Source organism: Dipodomys merriami, unplaced genomic scaffold (genome assembly GCF_024711535.1).
Source record: "Dipodomys merriami isolate MVZ:Mamm:240054 unplaced genomic scaffold, mDipMer1.0.p SCAF_22, whole genome shotgun sequence".
Taxonomy (NCBI): Eukaryota; Metazoa; Chordata; class Mammalia; order Rodentia; family Heteromyidae; genus Dipodomys; species Dipodomys merriami.
This window is the reverse complement of record NW_027203604.1, coordinates 8,860,067-8,875,637: the sequence shown is the minus strand read 5'-3', so window position 1 is coordinate 8,875,637 and position 15,571 is coordinate 8,860,067. Positions and strand designations below refer to the sequence as shown.

Here is a 15,571-nt window from a genome sequence, read left to right as displayed (position 1 = left end):
GGAGGCTCTGGTCTTACCACTTGTCGTAGCCACACTCAGCTCCTTACTCTCCATTGCTATTGCTTCCTGGTCTGAGACGCTTGCTGAGCTCCTTACTGCCCAAGGCTGGCATCCTTGTGGGTTGGAGCTGGTCTTGCTGTCAGTGAGCCTTTGATGATGGATTGTGCCTTTTGACCCACTACTTGCCTCCTGCAACACCTCTCTAGAAACTACTGGTTTATGTGTCTGATCCTCTCCACCCCTAGCACACTGTAAGAACCAGGAAGCCTTAGGGGTACCAAATACACGGGACCTGTGGCAGGTAGTTCTGACTTCCTCAAACTGGTCATCCAGGTGATTCTCCAGTGTTCTGTCATATAAAAGTAAACAAGCTGGTAGGGGTAGAGTGGTTCTGGACTTCTGACTCCTAACCATTGTGTGCTGTGAAGAGGATCTGCAGTGGACAGCTTTGGCCAGGTTTTGTCCTGCTGGTGTTCTTTCTAGGAGGTCTGAACCTTTGGTAAGTGGTTGATTATCTGAGGAATGACTCAGAGCTGTGTGTGTGTGTGTGTGTGTGTGTGTGTGTGTGTGTGTGTGTGTGTGTGTGTGTGTGTGTGTGTGTGTGTGTGTGTGTGTGTGTGTGTGTGTGTGTGTGTGTGTGTGTGTGTGTGTGTGTGTGTGTGTGTGTGTGTGTGTGTGTGTGTGTGTGTGTGTGTGTGTGTGTACCAGAGCCCTACCCACTCCCCTAGGCCATCAAGGCAAACAGTGTTCTGAGTGGACAGATTTTGGGGGCTTTAGTGGGGGCAGCAAAGAAGGCTGCAAACCCCCATGACCAGTGTCCCTTTTGAGGCAGGCCAGTTGTCATACCCTTCTTGTGGTCAGGGGGGTCCTCCTCTTCTGGGCCTTGTCTGCACAGAGCAGAGCTTGTCCCTGACTGCTGGGCTGACATCATGTGGGCTCTCTTGGGAGAACGTATTTCCCTGAGAGAACATTAACCCCCAGTGACCAGTCAGAGCCTGCTTGAGCCTTCAGCGTGGGTGTGTGCTGGGTGGAGGAGCCAGGCATTAGGCCAGTAGGGCCTTGTTGCCTACACGTTGTGGTTGGTATAGAAGTATGGGTGCATGGAGCAAAAGTACATGTTTGGTTCCTACAACACCTTCACTTGCCATGTGGTATTGCCAAGCTACAGGTGTGACTTGGATGTACCTCTTTATGCTTATATCTGACCACAAGACCATATACCCACTGGCCTATAGAAGCCAAACACTCTTCAGACATAGAAAGCTCGATTGTGGGTAATCACCTAGATTCTGGGCCTAGTGATGGTGCAAGGACAGACTCGTAGGGAGCCTTCTGGCAGAGGCATTGCTTCTGAAGAACACTCCCAGTGTGCTGTCGGTATCTGGCCTGGCCATCTGCCTCAGTCTTAGTTGGGCAGGTCGCTGTCTTTGTCTTTGCCTTGCAAATCCTCTTAGCACTTCTCTTCACACTGCCCAGATAGATTTTAGGTCTATCATTCTTGTCCTATGCACCTGGGGAGCTGATGAGTCTCAAGACCTTACCCCCCCCACCTTCCAGTCCACCTGAGGAGCCAGCCGGTGGCCAGGGAGTCGTACTGCATATATTTGAGTACCTACTGCATACCAAACACTTAAGTTTGCAAAAGAGAAGGCAAGAATTGGGAGCACTTATTTTGTCAGAATGCTACCTGAGCCCTAGATTGTTTTTAGAGAGCCTAGGTATGCACTGGCTTACATGGCACCCAAACTTTCAGTCAGGGACTAAAGTCCTGCCTGTGATAGCTGTGATGGGACTGATTCTTCTCCTCACAGCACATACCTCATTTGCCTTCTCCTCCCAGGTTAGGCTTTGCCCCCTTCAGTGTTCTCCCTCTTCAGTATCTTTTTTATTCTGGTGTCAACTTTGTTACTTCCTTGAGTCACTGACAGGGCTGTGTCTATATGGCATCGACGTTAAGTACCATCTTAGTGCTAAGCATTTATGAGGAGTGCTTGCTATATGTTGTGACATTACTGATCTGACATTATTGTTTTGTGTGGCCTTGTGTGGAGTTTTGGAGTCTTGTGTTCTTCAGATGGAACACATGGATATGATCAAGAGCAAACCCTGCATGAGCTGAGGTGACAGTGCTAGCAGGAATGTTGAGGGCCCATAGAGGCCATCAGGGCATTGCGAGTAGGGGACAGGACAGGTGTATAGGACAGCTCCCATCATAAAGAAAAATATGGCTCTGAATTTCTAGAAGGTCAAGGCTAAGAGTCACACAGCTCAGACCAGCAGGTAGAGAGTTCCTAGACTCTAGATTGCATTCCATTCACCTGGGTTCTGCAACTAGCCTCTCCCAGTGATTGTCTCTCCGGTGACTGGGAGTCTTGAACCAATGTCTTAATAGCATTGTTAAGGTAACGTATCCTGTACATCTCTCCCACTTAAAAGTGTATAACCCAGGGTTTTAGCATATTCATAAATGTGTACCCCATCCCACAGTCATTTTCTTTTCTTTTTTCTTTTTGTGGGACTAGGGATAAAACCAGGACCAGGCATATGTTAGGCAAGCCATCTACCAGGTAGACCTCACTGTGAATTTATAATGTTTTATCACTCCAGAAACTCCATTCTCAGTCACTCTAATTCCCTCACTCGAGCCCCACAAATCCACTTTCTGTCTGTGTGGATTTGTCTGTTTTAGACATTGCATGTAAATGGAATCATACAATGTATAATCACTTGTGACTGACTGGCTTCATTTACTCAGCAGAATGTCTTCAAACTTCATTCATGTTGTAGCAAGTGTCAGGATATCTTTCCTTATTGTGGCTAAATAGTAGTGTGCTGTGTATTCAGACCACATTTATCTATTCATTTACCTGTTGATGGACACTTGAATTGCTCCCATCTTTTGGCCATCGTGAGCACTGATGCTGGGAACATTGGTGTGCAGGATTCTGTGTGGATGTATCTTATTTTTCTGGAGTATACACTGTTTAATTGTTGGATCACTTCTAAACTTTGTACCACAGCATTGCTTCATTTATCAGTCTTATCAACAGGATAGCCCTATCTTATGGGTGAAAACCAAGGGTGGGGAGGTCAGAGTAGGCTCAGTCACTTGCCAGACGTTCCAGAGCTGAGAAGAGCTAAAAGGATCTGATTATGTGTAAACTACTCCCTACACATCATGCTTCCCTGGATCCTAAGTCCTAGCTCTGTGACATGCCATGCTGTGCCTGTCCACTCTAAATTCCTCCCCATGCCATTTGGAGGTGAGGTGCAAGGGTGATGGGGCCAGGGGTGGAAGCTCACACCTCTTTTGTCTCTGCCCTGGCAGATTAACCAGAACGTGGAGATCCAGCGTGGCCGCCTTCGGGATGACATCAAGGAGTACAAGTTCCGGGAGGCCCGCCTACTACAGGACTACTCTGAGCTAGAAGAGGAGAACATCAGCCTGCAGAAGCAAGTGTCTGTGCTCAGACAAAACCAGGCAAGTCGTCAGCTGCAGAGTGTGGGTGGGTGCCTCGGTCACCTCTAGGTCTCTCAGCCCTCTTGTCTACCCATCTTCCATTTTCCTATGTTGTTCTACAACCTGAGGCCTACCACCAATGAGGTTAGAGCAAACAGGATCTAGATACTTCAGAACCACTAAACAAGGACAGGCTGTAGTATTTGCTGACCTTTGGCCAATTCAAGGTATTAAAACAACAACAACAACAAATCCAAGAGATTACAACAAAAAACACTAGACTAGCTGGGTGCCGGTGGCTCACATCTGTAATCCTAGCTACTCAGGAGGCTGAGATCTGAGGATCACGGTTCAAAGCCAGCCCGGGCAGAAAAGTTTGTGAGACTCTTATCTCCAATAAACCACTAGAAAACCGGAAGTGGCACTGTGGCTCAAGTGGTAGAGCGCTCACCTTGAGCTAAAGAGCACAGGGATAGTGCCCAAGCCCAGAGTTCAAGCCCCATGACTGACCAAAAAACAAAAAACCCTAGACTAAACTTCTAGGCTCTGTCTTCTCTCAGATGTTGGAAAGCCTGAAATACTGACATAACTCTGACAATAGCAGGCACATAGAGGGCCCCCTGATGGAACAAGGTGAACCTGGACTCAGGACCACTTAGGGCCCAAACACGCTCCCAACTTTCCAAGAGCCACAGTCCTGCTGGAAACTATTTTTCCCAGTAAATATCCCAGGATTGTCCCAGAATATCATGGATGCCAGCCTTGGTTTCCTCAGAAACCCCTTACATCCCAGATGCTCTTAGAACAGAAAAGTCTCACTATCACTGAACCTAGTATTTATATCCTGCATGAGGAAACTCATACATTATGTAGAAATCTAGTGTTTGCAAAAGGAAGCAGGGAACAGATTCTGCTTCCCAGGAAACCACAGAGCTCACAACCTCCAGTCCTTCAGTGACCTAAAGATACCTCATGCTAATTAGAGTCCTGAGGACAGGAGAAGCTAAGGCTTGGAAAGACCCTGCCATTGATGATGTACAACTCTCCTGTAATTCCTTACTCCTACTTATGTCATTGACATTGGGGCTTCATGCCCACCTCTCATGAGCACACAAATCCATGAAGAGTTCTTCATTGCTTCATTTATTAGTTGTTATTTTACATAGATATTGGGGAGTAAAAAAAAAATATGTTTTTAAAAATTGTCACAAGGGCTGGGAAGGTGGCTCAGTGGTAGAGTGCTTACCTTGCTTGCATGAGGCCCTGGGTTTGATTCCTCAGCACCACATAAGCAGAAAAAGCCGAAAGTGGTACTGTGGCTCAAGTGGTAGAGCACTAGCCTTGAACTGAATTGCTGAAGGGACAGCGCCCAGGCCCAGAGTTCAGGCCCCACAACCGACAAAAAAAATTGTCACAGACTCAGTAGAGTGCCAGTGATCCAATCTACTGCTACTCAGAATGCTGATATCTAAGAATCATGGTTTGAAGCCAGCCAGGAGACTCTTATCCCCAATTAACCACCAAAAGACGGGAAGTGGAGGTGTGGCTGGAGTGGTAGAATGCTAGACTTGAGAGAAAAAGCCCAGGAACAGCACTCAAACCCCCAAGTTCAAGCCACAAGACCATCATACACACATAAAATTGCTAAGTTCTTCACATCAAATGTCATTTGCTACCTGCTCTATATTTGCCCACAAACACAGTGTCAAGTTGTAAAAACTGATCATGTTTTACCTTCTACCTTTAGCCTTCCAGCTCCTACAAGTCTGTTTTCTGAAGATTTAGTGCTGAGATTGTCTGCCTTGGAAGAATTTAATTTTCTTTTTTTTTTTTAATACAATTTGAAATAAGATTTTTGTCATAGCACACATGGAAGTTTGTATTTAATGTGCCTTAAAGACTTGGTTAGCTATTAGTATTAAATTGAGTAATTTCACAGAATTTTTAGTTAGCACACTCTTGGTAATTTTTTTTTTTTTTTTTTGTCGGTCGTGGGCCTGAACTCTGGGCCTGAGCCCTGTCCCTCAACTCTTCAGCTCAAGGCTTGCACTCTACCACTTGAGCTACAGCGCCACTTTCTGGTTTTCTGGTGGTTTATTGGAAATAAGAGTTTCACGGAGTTTCCTGCCCAGGCTGGCTTTGAACCACTATCCTCAGATCTCAGCCTCCTGAGTAGCTAGGATTACAGGCATGAGCCACCGGCACCTAGCTATATTTATTTATTTTTAATTTAAATTTTTATTTTTGTGCTGATCCTGGGGCTTGAACTCAGGGCCTGGGCTCTGTCCAGAGCTTTTTTGTACAAAGCTGTGCTCTACCACTTGAGCCACAGCTCCATTTTCAGCTTTTTTTTTTCATAGTTTATTGGAGATTCTCATGAACTTTCCAGCCCAGGATGGCTTTGAACCATTATCCTCATAGCTCAACTTGCTGAGTAGCTAGGATTACAGATATGAACCACTGCTACCCAGCAGCCACCAGCACACAGTAGCCACCACACCCAACTATTTTTTAAAACCTAAGAGAAATTTGTCAGCATAGATGTGGCATTGCAGTTTCCGCACATCCCAAATGTTTGTGTTGCCCAGTCCTTTCAGGCACACTGGTTCTGACAGTAGGCTGAGCATTTCTGTGCATTCCCAGCTCATGCTCTGAAATCCTCTTAGCATCCACATCCCTGAGTGGAGAAAGGGCTATGGTCTGGGCAGTTCTGCTTCTTCTGCAGGATGGTTCCCTAGCACATTCTCCTAGTATATGAGATCCAAACAGCCTCCACATTACCTCTTTTTCCCAGGTGGAGTTTGAGGGTCTCAAGCATGAGATCAAGCGTCTGGAGGAAGAGACTGAATACCTTAACAGCCAGCTGGAAGATGCCATCCGGCTCAAGGAGATTTCTGAACGGCAGCTGGAGGAGGCACTAGAGACGCTGAAGACAGAGCGCGAGCAAAAGAACAGTCTGCGCAAGGAGCTGTCACACTACATGAGCATTAATGATTCCTTCTACACCAGCCACCTGCAGGTCTCCCTGGATGGCCTCAAGTTCAGCGATGATGCCACTGCCGAGCCCAACAATGATGCCGAAGCCCTGGTTAATGGCTTTGAGCATGGTGGCATGGTCAAACCACCGCTGGACAACAAGACATCCACACCCAGGAAAGATGGCCTGGCACCACCTTCCCCTAGTCTTGTCTCTGACCTGCTTAGTGAGCTCCATATCTCCGAGATCCAAAAGCTGAAGCAGCAGCTGGTGCAGGTAAGCAGGCAGGGCCATGTCTGCTGACCCTAGGTCCATCCTGTCCCCTCCAAATCACCAAAAGTTCTGCTGTCAGGAAGCCGGGCTTCCTGACAGGTGGCTAGTGTTAATTTACTCACATTGCCTTTAAATCCTATTGTTACCATAAGTGAAACTCTGGTAGCTCAGAGAGTAGAATCCCAGAGAAGTAGGTTTCCGATTATTGGGTAAGGTCTGACATCCTGTATCCATGCTGCCCTGTTACCCACACTGTGTCAGATTGAAATTATATAATGCTGGCCCCTCATGTGACATTCCCCCTCCCAGACCACATGTTGAAATGACATTAGGGCCCAATGCATGGGCTTACCTCCTGGGAGATTGGCCACTCTTGATCTAGCAAATAATTGAGCTCCCATCTTCCAGAGCAGAGCACTGAGGCACTAAACAGCCCGTGACAGCCTGCTGTACTTGCCAAGCCCCAGGGCAGCATTCTTAAGGCTCAGTGTGAATTGTGCCCACTCTACACTACACTGTGTGTTACTGGTATTCAGGGAATCTGCAGAGCCCATGGTCTATCCTAGCACAAACTGGTATGTTGCTAGGACATCCTGGAGGTCTGTTAAGCACACTGATGAGCTTTGTTCATGCTTGGATCTTTGCAGATGGAGCGAGAGAAGGTAGGGCTGCTGGCGACACTACAGGACACCCAGAAGCAACTGGAGCAGGCACGGGGAACCCTGTCTGAGCAACATGAGAAGGTGAGCCGCCTCACAGAGAACCTGAGTGCCCTGCGTCGCCTGCAGACCGGCAAGGAGCAGCAGACTGCCCTGGACAATGAGAAGGACCATGACAGCCACGAAGACGGTGATTACTATGAGGTGGACATCAATGGACCTGAGATCCTAGCCTGTAAGTACCATGTGGCTGTGGCTGAAGCTGGAGAACTCCGGGAGCAGCTCAAGGAACTGCGTAGTACCCATGAAGCTCGAGAAGCCCAGCATGCTGAGGAGAAGGGCCGCTATGAGGCTGAGGGCCAGGCCCTCACTGAGAAGGTCTCCCTGCTGGAGAAGGCGAGCCACCAGGACCGTGAGCTGCTGGCCAGGCTAGAGAAGGAGCTGAAGAAAGTGAGCGATGTGGCTGGTGAGACCCAGGGCAGTCTGAGTGTGGCTCAGGATGAGCTGGTAACCTTCAGTGAGGAGCTGGCCAACCTCTACCACCATGTGTGCATGTGCAACAATGAGACACCCAACCGAGTCATGCTGGACTACTATCGAGAAGGCCAGGGCCAGAGTGGAGCCGGCCGCACCAGCCCTGGAGGCCGTACTAGCCCAGAGGGCCGGGGGCGTCGCTCACCTATCCTCCTGCCCAAGGGTCTGCTGGCCACAGAAGCAGGCCGAGCAGATAGTGGGACCGGGGACAGCAGCCCCTCACCCAGCTCTTCACTGCCATCACCTCTGAGTGACCCCCGCCGGGAACCCATGAACATCTACAACCTGATTGCTATCATCCGTGACCAGATCAAGCATCTGCAGGCAGCTGTGGACCGCACAACAGAGCTGTCTCGCCAACGCATTGCCTCCCAGGAGCTGGGCCCTGCAGTGGACAAGGACAAGGAGGCACTCATGGAAGAAATCCTCAAGCTGAAGTCACTGCTCAGCACCAAACGGGAGCAGATCACCACTCTGCGCACTGTGCTCAAGGCCAACAAGCAGGTGAGACAGCCTTGGGGGGTGCTGGTCACACTGACCTGACCAGGTGGGTATTTCTCACCCTTGGCCTGCATCCTTCATCCACTGCAGTGCTTCTCAGGCCCACAAGATAGGGATGGCCCTGTATTAGCACAGACACCTGACCTCTTCTGCTCAGGGCTCCCATATAGGAGGCTAGAGTGAGTAGCTGGGCTCAATGTCCCCTTTCATCTAAGGAACTTGGCCAATAAGAACTTCTTCCACCTTACAACAAATGTCCTAAATGTGCTGAGGAGAGTGATGTGGAAATTTGTGGGGGTCCCGGGCAGGTTTGGGGGGGACACAATCTTTCTCTATTGATCACAAGTGTGTGGTACCCACTAAGACATGCTGCTGCCAGAGTTTGTCCCCAGGATTGCATCAGAGGAAGAATCTCCCCCACTTTGGACCCAGGGTCCCCATTGTAGCCCAGAGCATCTCTAGGACAGCTCTTCTCTCCTCACCCAAACACCCTGTGCCTGTCTGTCCCAGACTGCTGAGGTGGCCCTCGCCAACCTGAAGAGCAAGTATGAGAATGAGAAGGCCATGGTGACCGAGACCATGATGAAGCTGCGCAATGAGCTCAAGGCCCTGAAGGAAGATGCAGCTACCTTCTCCTCACTTCGAGCTATGTTTGCCACCAGGTAACTCACTGTCTGCACCCTTGCTGCTGCTGCTGCTGTGGTTATAGCCTCTCCCTTCTGTGGCCATCAGTGGTCATCACACACAGCCCTTAAACCTCTTGCCTGAGACCTGCAGATCTGCTGGTCCAGTTTCTGTGTCCAGCACCATGTAGGGCTGATGATTTTTGGGTTTGGAATTATGGACCCCAGCCCATCATGACACACAGGGGCCTCAAGTTGGTGACAGGGCAAGTGGGGCATTGTGAGGACCATGTATCACCAGAATCTCTAGGTAGCTGCACTTTAGCTTGTCATGTATCATGTAGGGAGGTGCCCAGTAAAGCGTATCTGGGGGTACCACATGGCTTATGTTTGGTAGGAGGTATATAGTCCTTTCCCTGTTTCTGTTCCTGCCTAGTCTAGCCCCCAGCTGCTTGATTCTATGAGCTATATCTAATTTTGCTATTAATGAGAACCTACCAGGCCTAAATTGTCCTGCTGTTGAACATAAAGAGGCTGAGAAGCAGAGGGGCTGGGAGGAATGAGCTTTTAGGGTGGGTGGGATCAAACAGTTATGAGTACTAACTTCTGTCCAAGTTAGCCCCAAACTTGGACATAAGGCACATGCATAGGTTTAGGTTTTTAGATTCAAAGAGGTTTTCCTCCAACTCCACACCTGGTTACCCATCCCTTACCCTCCCTGTGGGGGAAGAGTGAGGAGGAGAAACTTCATGCTTTCTTTCTTCTCTCATTGGGGCTCTTAGTACTGAGGTGAGCTGGGAGCCATTTAAGTGTTTACCCATGCTTTCCTGGGATGGGAAAGCTTAGACTCAGACTGCACCAGATAGTGCCACCACCTGCTGGTGGACATTGGAATGGCATGGAACCTGATCAACTTGGCTTTATTCTGAGCAAGCTGAGACTTCTAGGATGGGGAACTGGCAGAGGTCTGCTTTCCTCTTGCCAGGCCAGACACTCCCAGTTTCTCAGTATCCACTTAGGGGGCCTTGTTATAGCAGATAGGGTCAAAGAGAGTTTCAGGGTTTTCCTAGAACCTTCCATTCTTCCTGCCTAGAACCTTCCATTCTTCCCGGGATATAAGATCATTCTTGGGAAAAAAATTCTATAGTTCCGATTTGAAAACACCAGCTTTTTAAACTTGTTTCATTTAAAGGTTTAACTTATTCAAACCAGGACTTCAGACCCATGAGAAAGACAGTTCAGCATGTGTCCCTGAAAGAATGCTGTCAAGGGACCAACTAGACAAATGAAGGGAAACCAGTGCAGGTATCCCCCCTGCACATCCCCCTGGTGGGTACTTGAGCCTCCACCCAAAGACCAAGAAGAACTGATTATAGAATCCACTCACACCTTTCCTTGACTCTGACTGTGTGGCCCAGCAGACTTAATAAGCATCCATCATGGCTTGGAGTGAGAACAAGCCTGGTCTTGCCTCAGTTTATACTCAAATCTCAGTTTATATTCAAATGTCCTCCTGTTGAAGCTAGGAAGTAGCTTAAAGTGGGGAGTGCACCCCACTCCAGGAAAGCCAAATTGCTGAGGGTCATAGCCTTGTTATAGGAACCACTTCTAGCCTGTGAACAAAGCAGCCTCTTATCTGTTCCCACTCCAGATAAAACAAAAAAAAAAACCCACAGAATCCAAGCTAGCTTTATATTTTTGGGCTCCGAGTGCTTTTCTGGCCCTCATCAAAGTCTTTTGCTGAAAAATCTTTTGCTGAAAGAAACCAGAACAAGCCTCCCCTAACCCTGGCCCCAACTCAGGAGCCATACCAGGGTCTAGAGGTCCTTGCTTGGCCCTTCAACTACATTCTTGGTCCCCACAGGTGTGATGAGTATATCACGCAGCTGGATGAGATGCAGAGGCAACTGGCAGCGGCTGAGGATGAAAAGAAGACACTTAACTCCCTGCTGCGCATGGCCATCCAACAGAAGCTGGCACTCACGCAGCGACTGGAGCTGCTTGAGCTGGACCATGAGCAGACCCGACGGGGCCGCACAAAAGCAGCCTCGAAGGCCAAACCAGCCACTCCGAGCGTAAGTCACACCTGTGCCTGTGCCAGTGACAGGGCTGAGGGCACCGGGCTGGCCAACCAGGTGTTCTGCAATGAGAAGCACAGCATTTACTGCGACTAGGGCTGTGGGGTTCCGCACGCTGCAGCTAACATCTGCTTCACCTCAACTAACCCAGCAGCGGGACAGCGGTGCTAGGCCAGTCTTAACGTGACTAATGCACAGAGGGCAAGATTCTAGCCAAGTGGTGGTGTGGGGTACCAAGACACTTCCATGAGCTTTGTGTCACTTCCTGCTCCATTGCCTCCAGTGTCAGCTGCTGTCTTGGGGGCTTTGGCAATGGGGTGGCGCTTCATATCTTTGTGGAAGACAGATGTGTGGAAGTGTCTTCCAGGAGCCCCAGGTATGTCAGGAGAACCCAAGGGAGAAAGTCCTGCTCCCCTCCCTGGATATCCCTAGAAGGGCAGAACCTGGAGCTCATATTTGCATGTTCCTCGCATGTGTCTGTGTCAGCACCTGAAAGCAGTTCCCTGAGGTTCTGACCTGCATCCTAGGTCCAGCCTCAGAGGACAGCTCTGGTGGGCTGGCATAGTTTTAGGAGAAATGATACATTATAGTCCGTGCAGCATCTGCAAGTCACATTCAGGATTAAGTGCAGAACTTCTTCCCCAAATCCAGAGAAGAATGGCCCTGGACTCTTGCATTCTACACATGAGAACCACATATGTTGGAGACAGCTGACCATAGCCTGGGAGAACAGAGGCTGGAGGCCACAGTTTCTCATTTCTGAGATCTGCATGCTGGTCTGCTGGCCGGCCTGTGAGATAACAAGGTGGCAAGGCTCAAGGGCCAGGGTTTTTTTTGTTTTGTTTTTGTTTTTTAAATGAGAAAAGTGTTCCTTCCAAGTGCCTGGCCAGACCTTGGTCCTTGGTGTGCAGCCCTTCCTTCTATACCCAGCTGCCTATCCATGTTCAGGCCTTCTTTGTAGGGGGTTTCAGACCTGAAGAAGCAGAGTCTTGAGAGCTGCTAGCGGGCTTGGCTGAGTTACAGATACACGCAGATGTAGCACAACACAGCCCTGTGCGAGGAGAGCTTTGCACAGGTCCAGGGCAGAAAGGAGGTTTATGGTTTTCTAGTGCAATTTGGGAGTGAGGACAGAAAGAGGCTAAGTAGCCAAAGTACTCTCCTGTTTCTGGAGGCTCCATTAGTGCAGAGCTGTGGCATCAGGCACCTGAGTTCCCGCACTGTGAAACAGAACTCATTTCAGTATTCCTTTCCCTGTCCCCATAGGGCATCCAGACCTGAGGCTTCCCCTTGCTCCCCTGAGGCTGCTTGCCAGTCTGTCCCAGTAGAAAGGGGATTGACATTGTTGCCTGATGTGAGACTCTGTTGACCCTTTCACAGCTGTCCGTCCCTACTTTCCCTAGATGCCGAGAGTATCTTGGTCTCCTCCAGACTAGGCACTGAACAGATGCACATTGGAGTGTAGAACAGGCCATGTTTGTCCCCTGCATGTCCGTCCTAAAGATGGCTGTTCGCATGCTCACATACTTTCTGCCTTTTTCTCTCCTCTCTGGGCCAGCAGCAGCTTCTCTTGTACTTACAGGGGCTTTGTGGGCACTTTGGAGCCACTGGCCTCCCTAACATATGCCCGTCGACTCTGCCAACTAACGAGCTCGCTCACTCCCAGCACAAGAGCTTTAGTTGTTAAGTGTCAGGTGACCATTGTCTAATGTTGTCTTATTTTCTCCTGTTTTCAGCTGTAGAGTAGCTGCTGGGAGGACGTGACTGCCCAGCCCTGTCACACTGCAGCCCCTTCCCCCAACCCCCTCCCGTGGCCCATGCAGAGGAAGGAAGGGCAGCCTAAAAAATCACATTTTAGAAACATTTTGGATATGCCACTGCAATTCTTTTCAAAATAGCATTCCACAAGTTTTTGGTGGGTGGAAAAAAAAAAAAAAGCTTTAATGTTGAGAATGCCACGAGCTGCTGCTTGGAAAAGCCTCTGCACAGCCGAAGAACCTGCTTCCACAGCCACTGTCAGGCTTGCTAGAGCCTGCCAGAACACCCACTGCAGGGGTCTCCTTATTACACACGTTCCTTTTTTACCCAATCAACCTGTGCACTTTTGATATTTTGATATTATATTTGCTTCCCTACTCCCTCGTATAGAGACGGTCTCAGATGCCATGGTCTGTGCTCGTGGTCCGTTAGCTGTTTGTCTTAGCTCCCAGTCTGTTGATCTGGCATCAACGTGAGGCAGAGCTGTGCTCCATACATAGTGTGTAGCTCTAGAATGGAGATGGGGCTTCGACCCAGTGAGGGGCTCAGCTAAATGTATCCACACTGTGGTTCAGCAGCCTTTTAGTTTATACGGCATTATGGTTCATGTTTGAAATTACAGATCTTAAATGCCATGTTCATTAAGAAATCCAGGGTATTCTGATTCTGGGGTTTTTTTCATATTGTATTATTATTATTCTTAGGAATAGTTCAATGTAACAAGAAGAAAACTTGACCTTTGCTCTGGTTAAAACAGTAATAGGCACTTGAGAAAAAAAGATAAATTATTGAATGAGTAGTATTACCTACAAATTCCAGAATTTTCTGGGTTTTAGGACATTGTGAAGCATGGCTGATTAACAGAATTTTATACAACTGTACCAGTGAAATTCCAAATTGGAATTGTTTTGTTACTCTGGTTGTTGTGCCAAATTGTGGTACACTTAGAAAATTCTACAGTCGTCGATTTTTAGGGTGTTATATTTCAACACCTTTTTGTTAGTAATCATTGCCAGTAGTGCCTTCATCAGTTAAGGGAGGTGTCCCAGTGAAGTAAATTCTCTGAAACGGGCAGCAAAGAGCTAGGTGGGAATGCTGAAGGCCAGTGTGAACCAGCAGGTGGGAGCAGGTGCCCACCTCACACTTGTCCCTGGGCATCTCATTGAGGGGAAAAAAAAAAAACCAGTAATTGTGCAAAATTCTGTTAGTCAGTGATTCTTTACTTGCAAATTCAGGGGCTTAGCAAACAAAAAGAAACACAAAACTTTGAGTGTGCTTTGGGAACCAAATGGACTTTATGGGAGAAACTAAGCAAGCTGTATGAACACGTTTGTGAAGAGCAGAGGGCGGCAGGAGAGTCGGCAAGGTTGGTCGGCACTCGATTAGGGGATGAGGGTTAGCCATAGTATTCTTTGCAAATGTGAAAAGGAGGACATTTTATCTTCTCTTGCTTGGTGTAACTAATCACTGTTAATTTCAGGAAACAGAACTCATTAAAGCTCCTTAGCAAACTGCTTGCTAAGTGAGGTTCACTGGTGTGGTCAGATTGGTACTAGTGGAGGAGAAAAACTGGCCTCCGTCCTCCAAAAAAAAAAAAAAAAAAAGGACAAATTTTGATAATATAAATTGCAAGGCTCAAAGAATTCTGTTTCCTGGAACGAGCATTTCTTATTCCTAGTTGTTGGGACTCCTATTTTTACCTTCTGTTACAGTGTTGACTCATAAGAAATATTGTTACATTTAAGATAACCATCTGTATGGGGTATTTATTTGCAATGATGTCTAAGTACTGTATTTTTTTTCTGTGCATTACCTTAGTGTCATAATGTTGGTCTTTATTTTAAAGTCATATGCATGTTTTCCTGCCAAGGAATCTTTACACAGACCCAAACAAACAAATAATAATAAGCAAATGCCTTCAGTTTCTGAGAAAATGAGGCAAAGTATGGGAAAGGAATACGAGGGAAAAATTACCCAAGACTCTTGGAACATAGGCATGAATGTCTACAAAGCCAGCGTTCATAGGAACAGTGGGCCTGGGTAAAGAGTCATGTTGGTAGGACCAATAAATAAAGAATAATAAAAAGATGAAGCACATGGCTTGTTCCCTGTGATTGCTTTGACTCCTGTTCTAGGTGACTGGTACCAGCAGTGCAAAGTGAGCCTATCAGAGACCCTGGGGTGGGAGCTTGGAAGCAGCCTGGGGTCTGTCCTGGGTATGGAGTGCACCTCCAGATTGCACACCACATTGAATGCGAATACCAGTAGCACATTGTATTCACAAAGATTATCTCCAATCAACCACTAAAAAGCAGAAGTAAAGGTGTGGCTCAAGTGATAGAAAGTCAGCCTTGAGCAAAAAAGCTAAGTAAGAGTCTGAGGCCCTGAGTTCAAGCCCCAGTACAAGCACCAAAACGCAAAAATTCCAAGTAGCCTATACTATCCTTACTAGGAAGTGGATACTGTGGAATCCTGTCTTGCTGTGTAAACCCAGGAATAAATAGGTTGAAGTACCAAGTTTTAACTGTTTGTCAACATAAAACCATATTAGAATGACTGTAGATATTAGAGAAGGGAACAGTATTCTAGCCACAGGGGCAATGGTACTAGTACACTCAGGCCTCCTTTCTGGCAGCCTCATCTATCTGTGACCTTCTACAGGACTATCAATCTCTGGTCAGGCTCTCCTTCTAAAATTTCTTCTACTGAGG

General features: G+C 47.8%; 1 protein-coding gene across 2 annotated transcripts in view; it reads left to right on the top strand.

Moving 5' to 3' along the window:
- Bicd2 (BICD cargo adaptor 2) overlaps positions 1-14,957 on the top strand; it is a 50,144-nt gene extending 35,187 nt beyond the window's left edge. Inside the window, exons 3-8 of one of the 2 annotated variants that reach the window (XM_070033281.1) lie at positions 3,329-3,481; positions 6,255-6,713; positions 7,358-8,407; positions 8,915-9,066; positions 10,892-11,102; positions 12,839-14,957. In XM_070033281.1, coding sequence (XP_069889382.1) covers positions 3,329-3,481; positions 6,255-6,713; positions 7,358-8,407; positions 8,915-9,066; positions 10,892-11,102; positions 12,839-12,844 — 2,031 coding nt within the window. In that variant the 3' untranslated portion in view covers positions 12,845-14,957. Of the gene's footprint in view, positions 1-3,328; positions 3,482-6,254; positions 6,714-7,357; positions 8,408-8,914; positions 9,067-10,891 lie in introns of both variants that reach the window. The other variant, XM_070033280.1, reaches the window with a different exon arrangement.
- Positions 14,958-15,571: the final 614 nt, after the last annotated feature.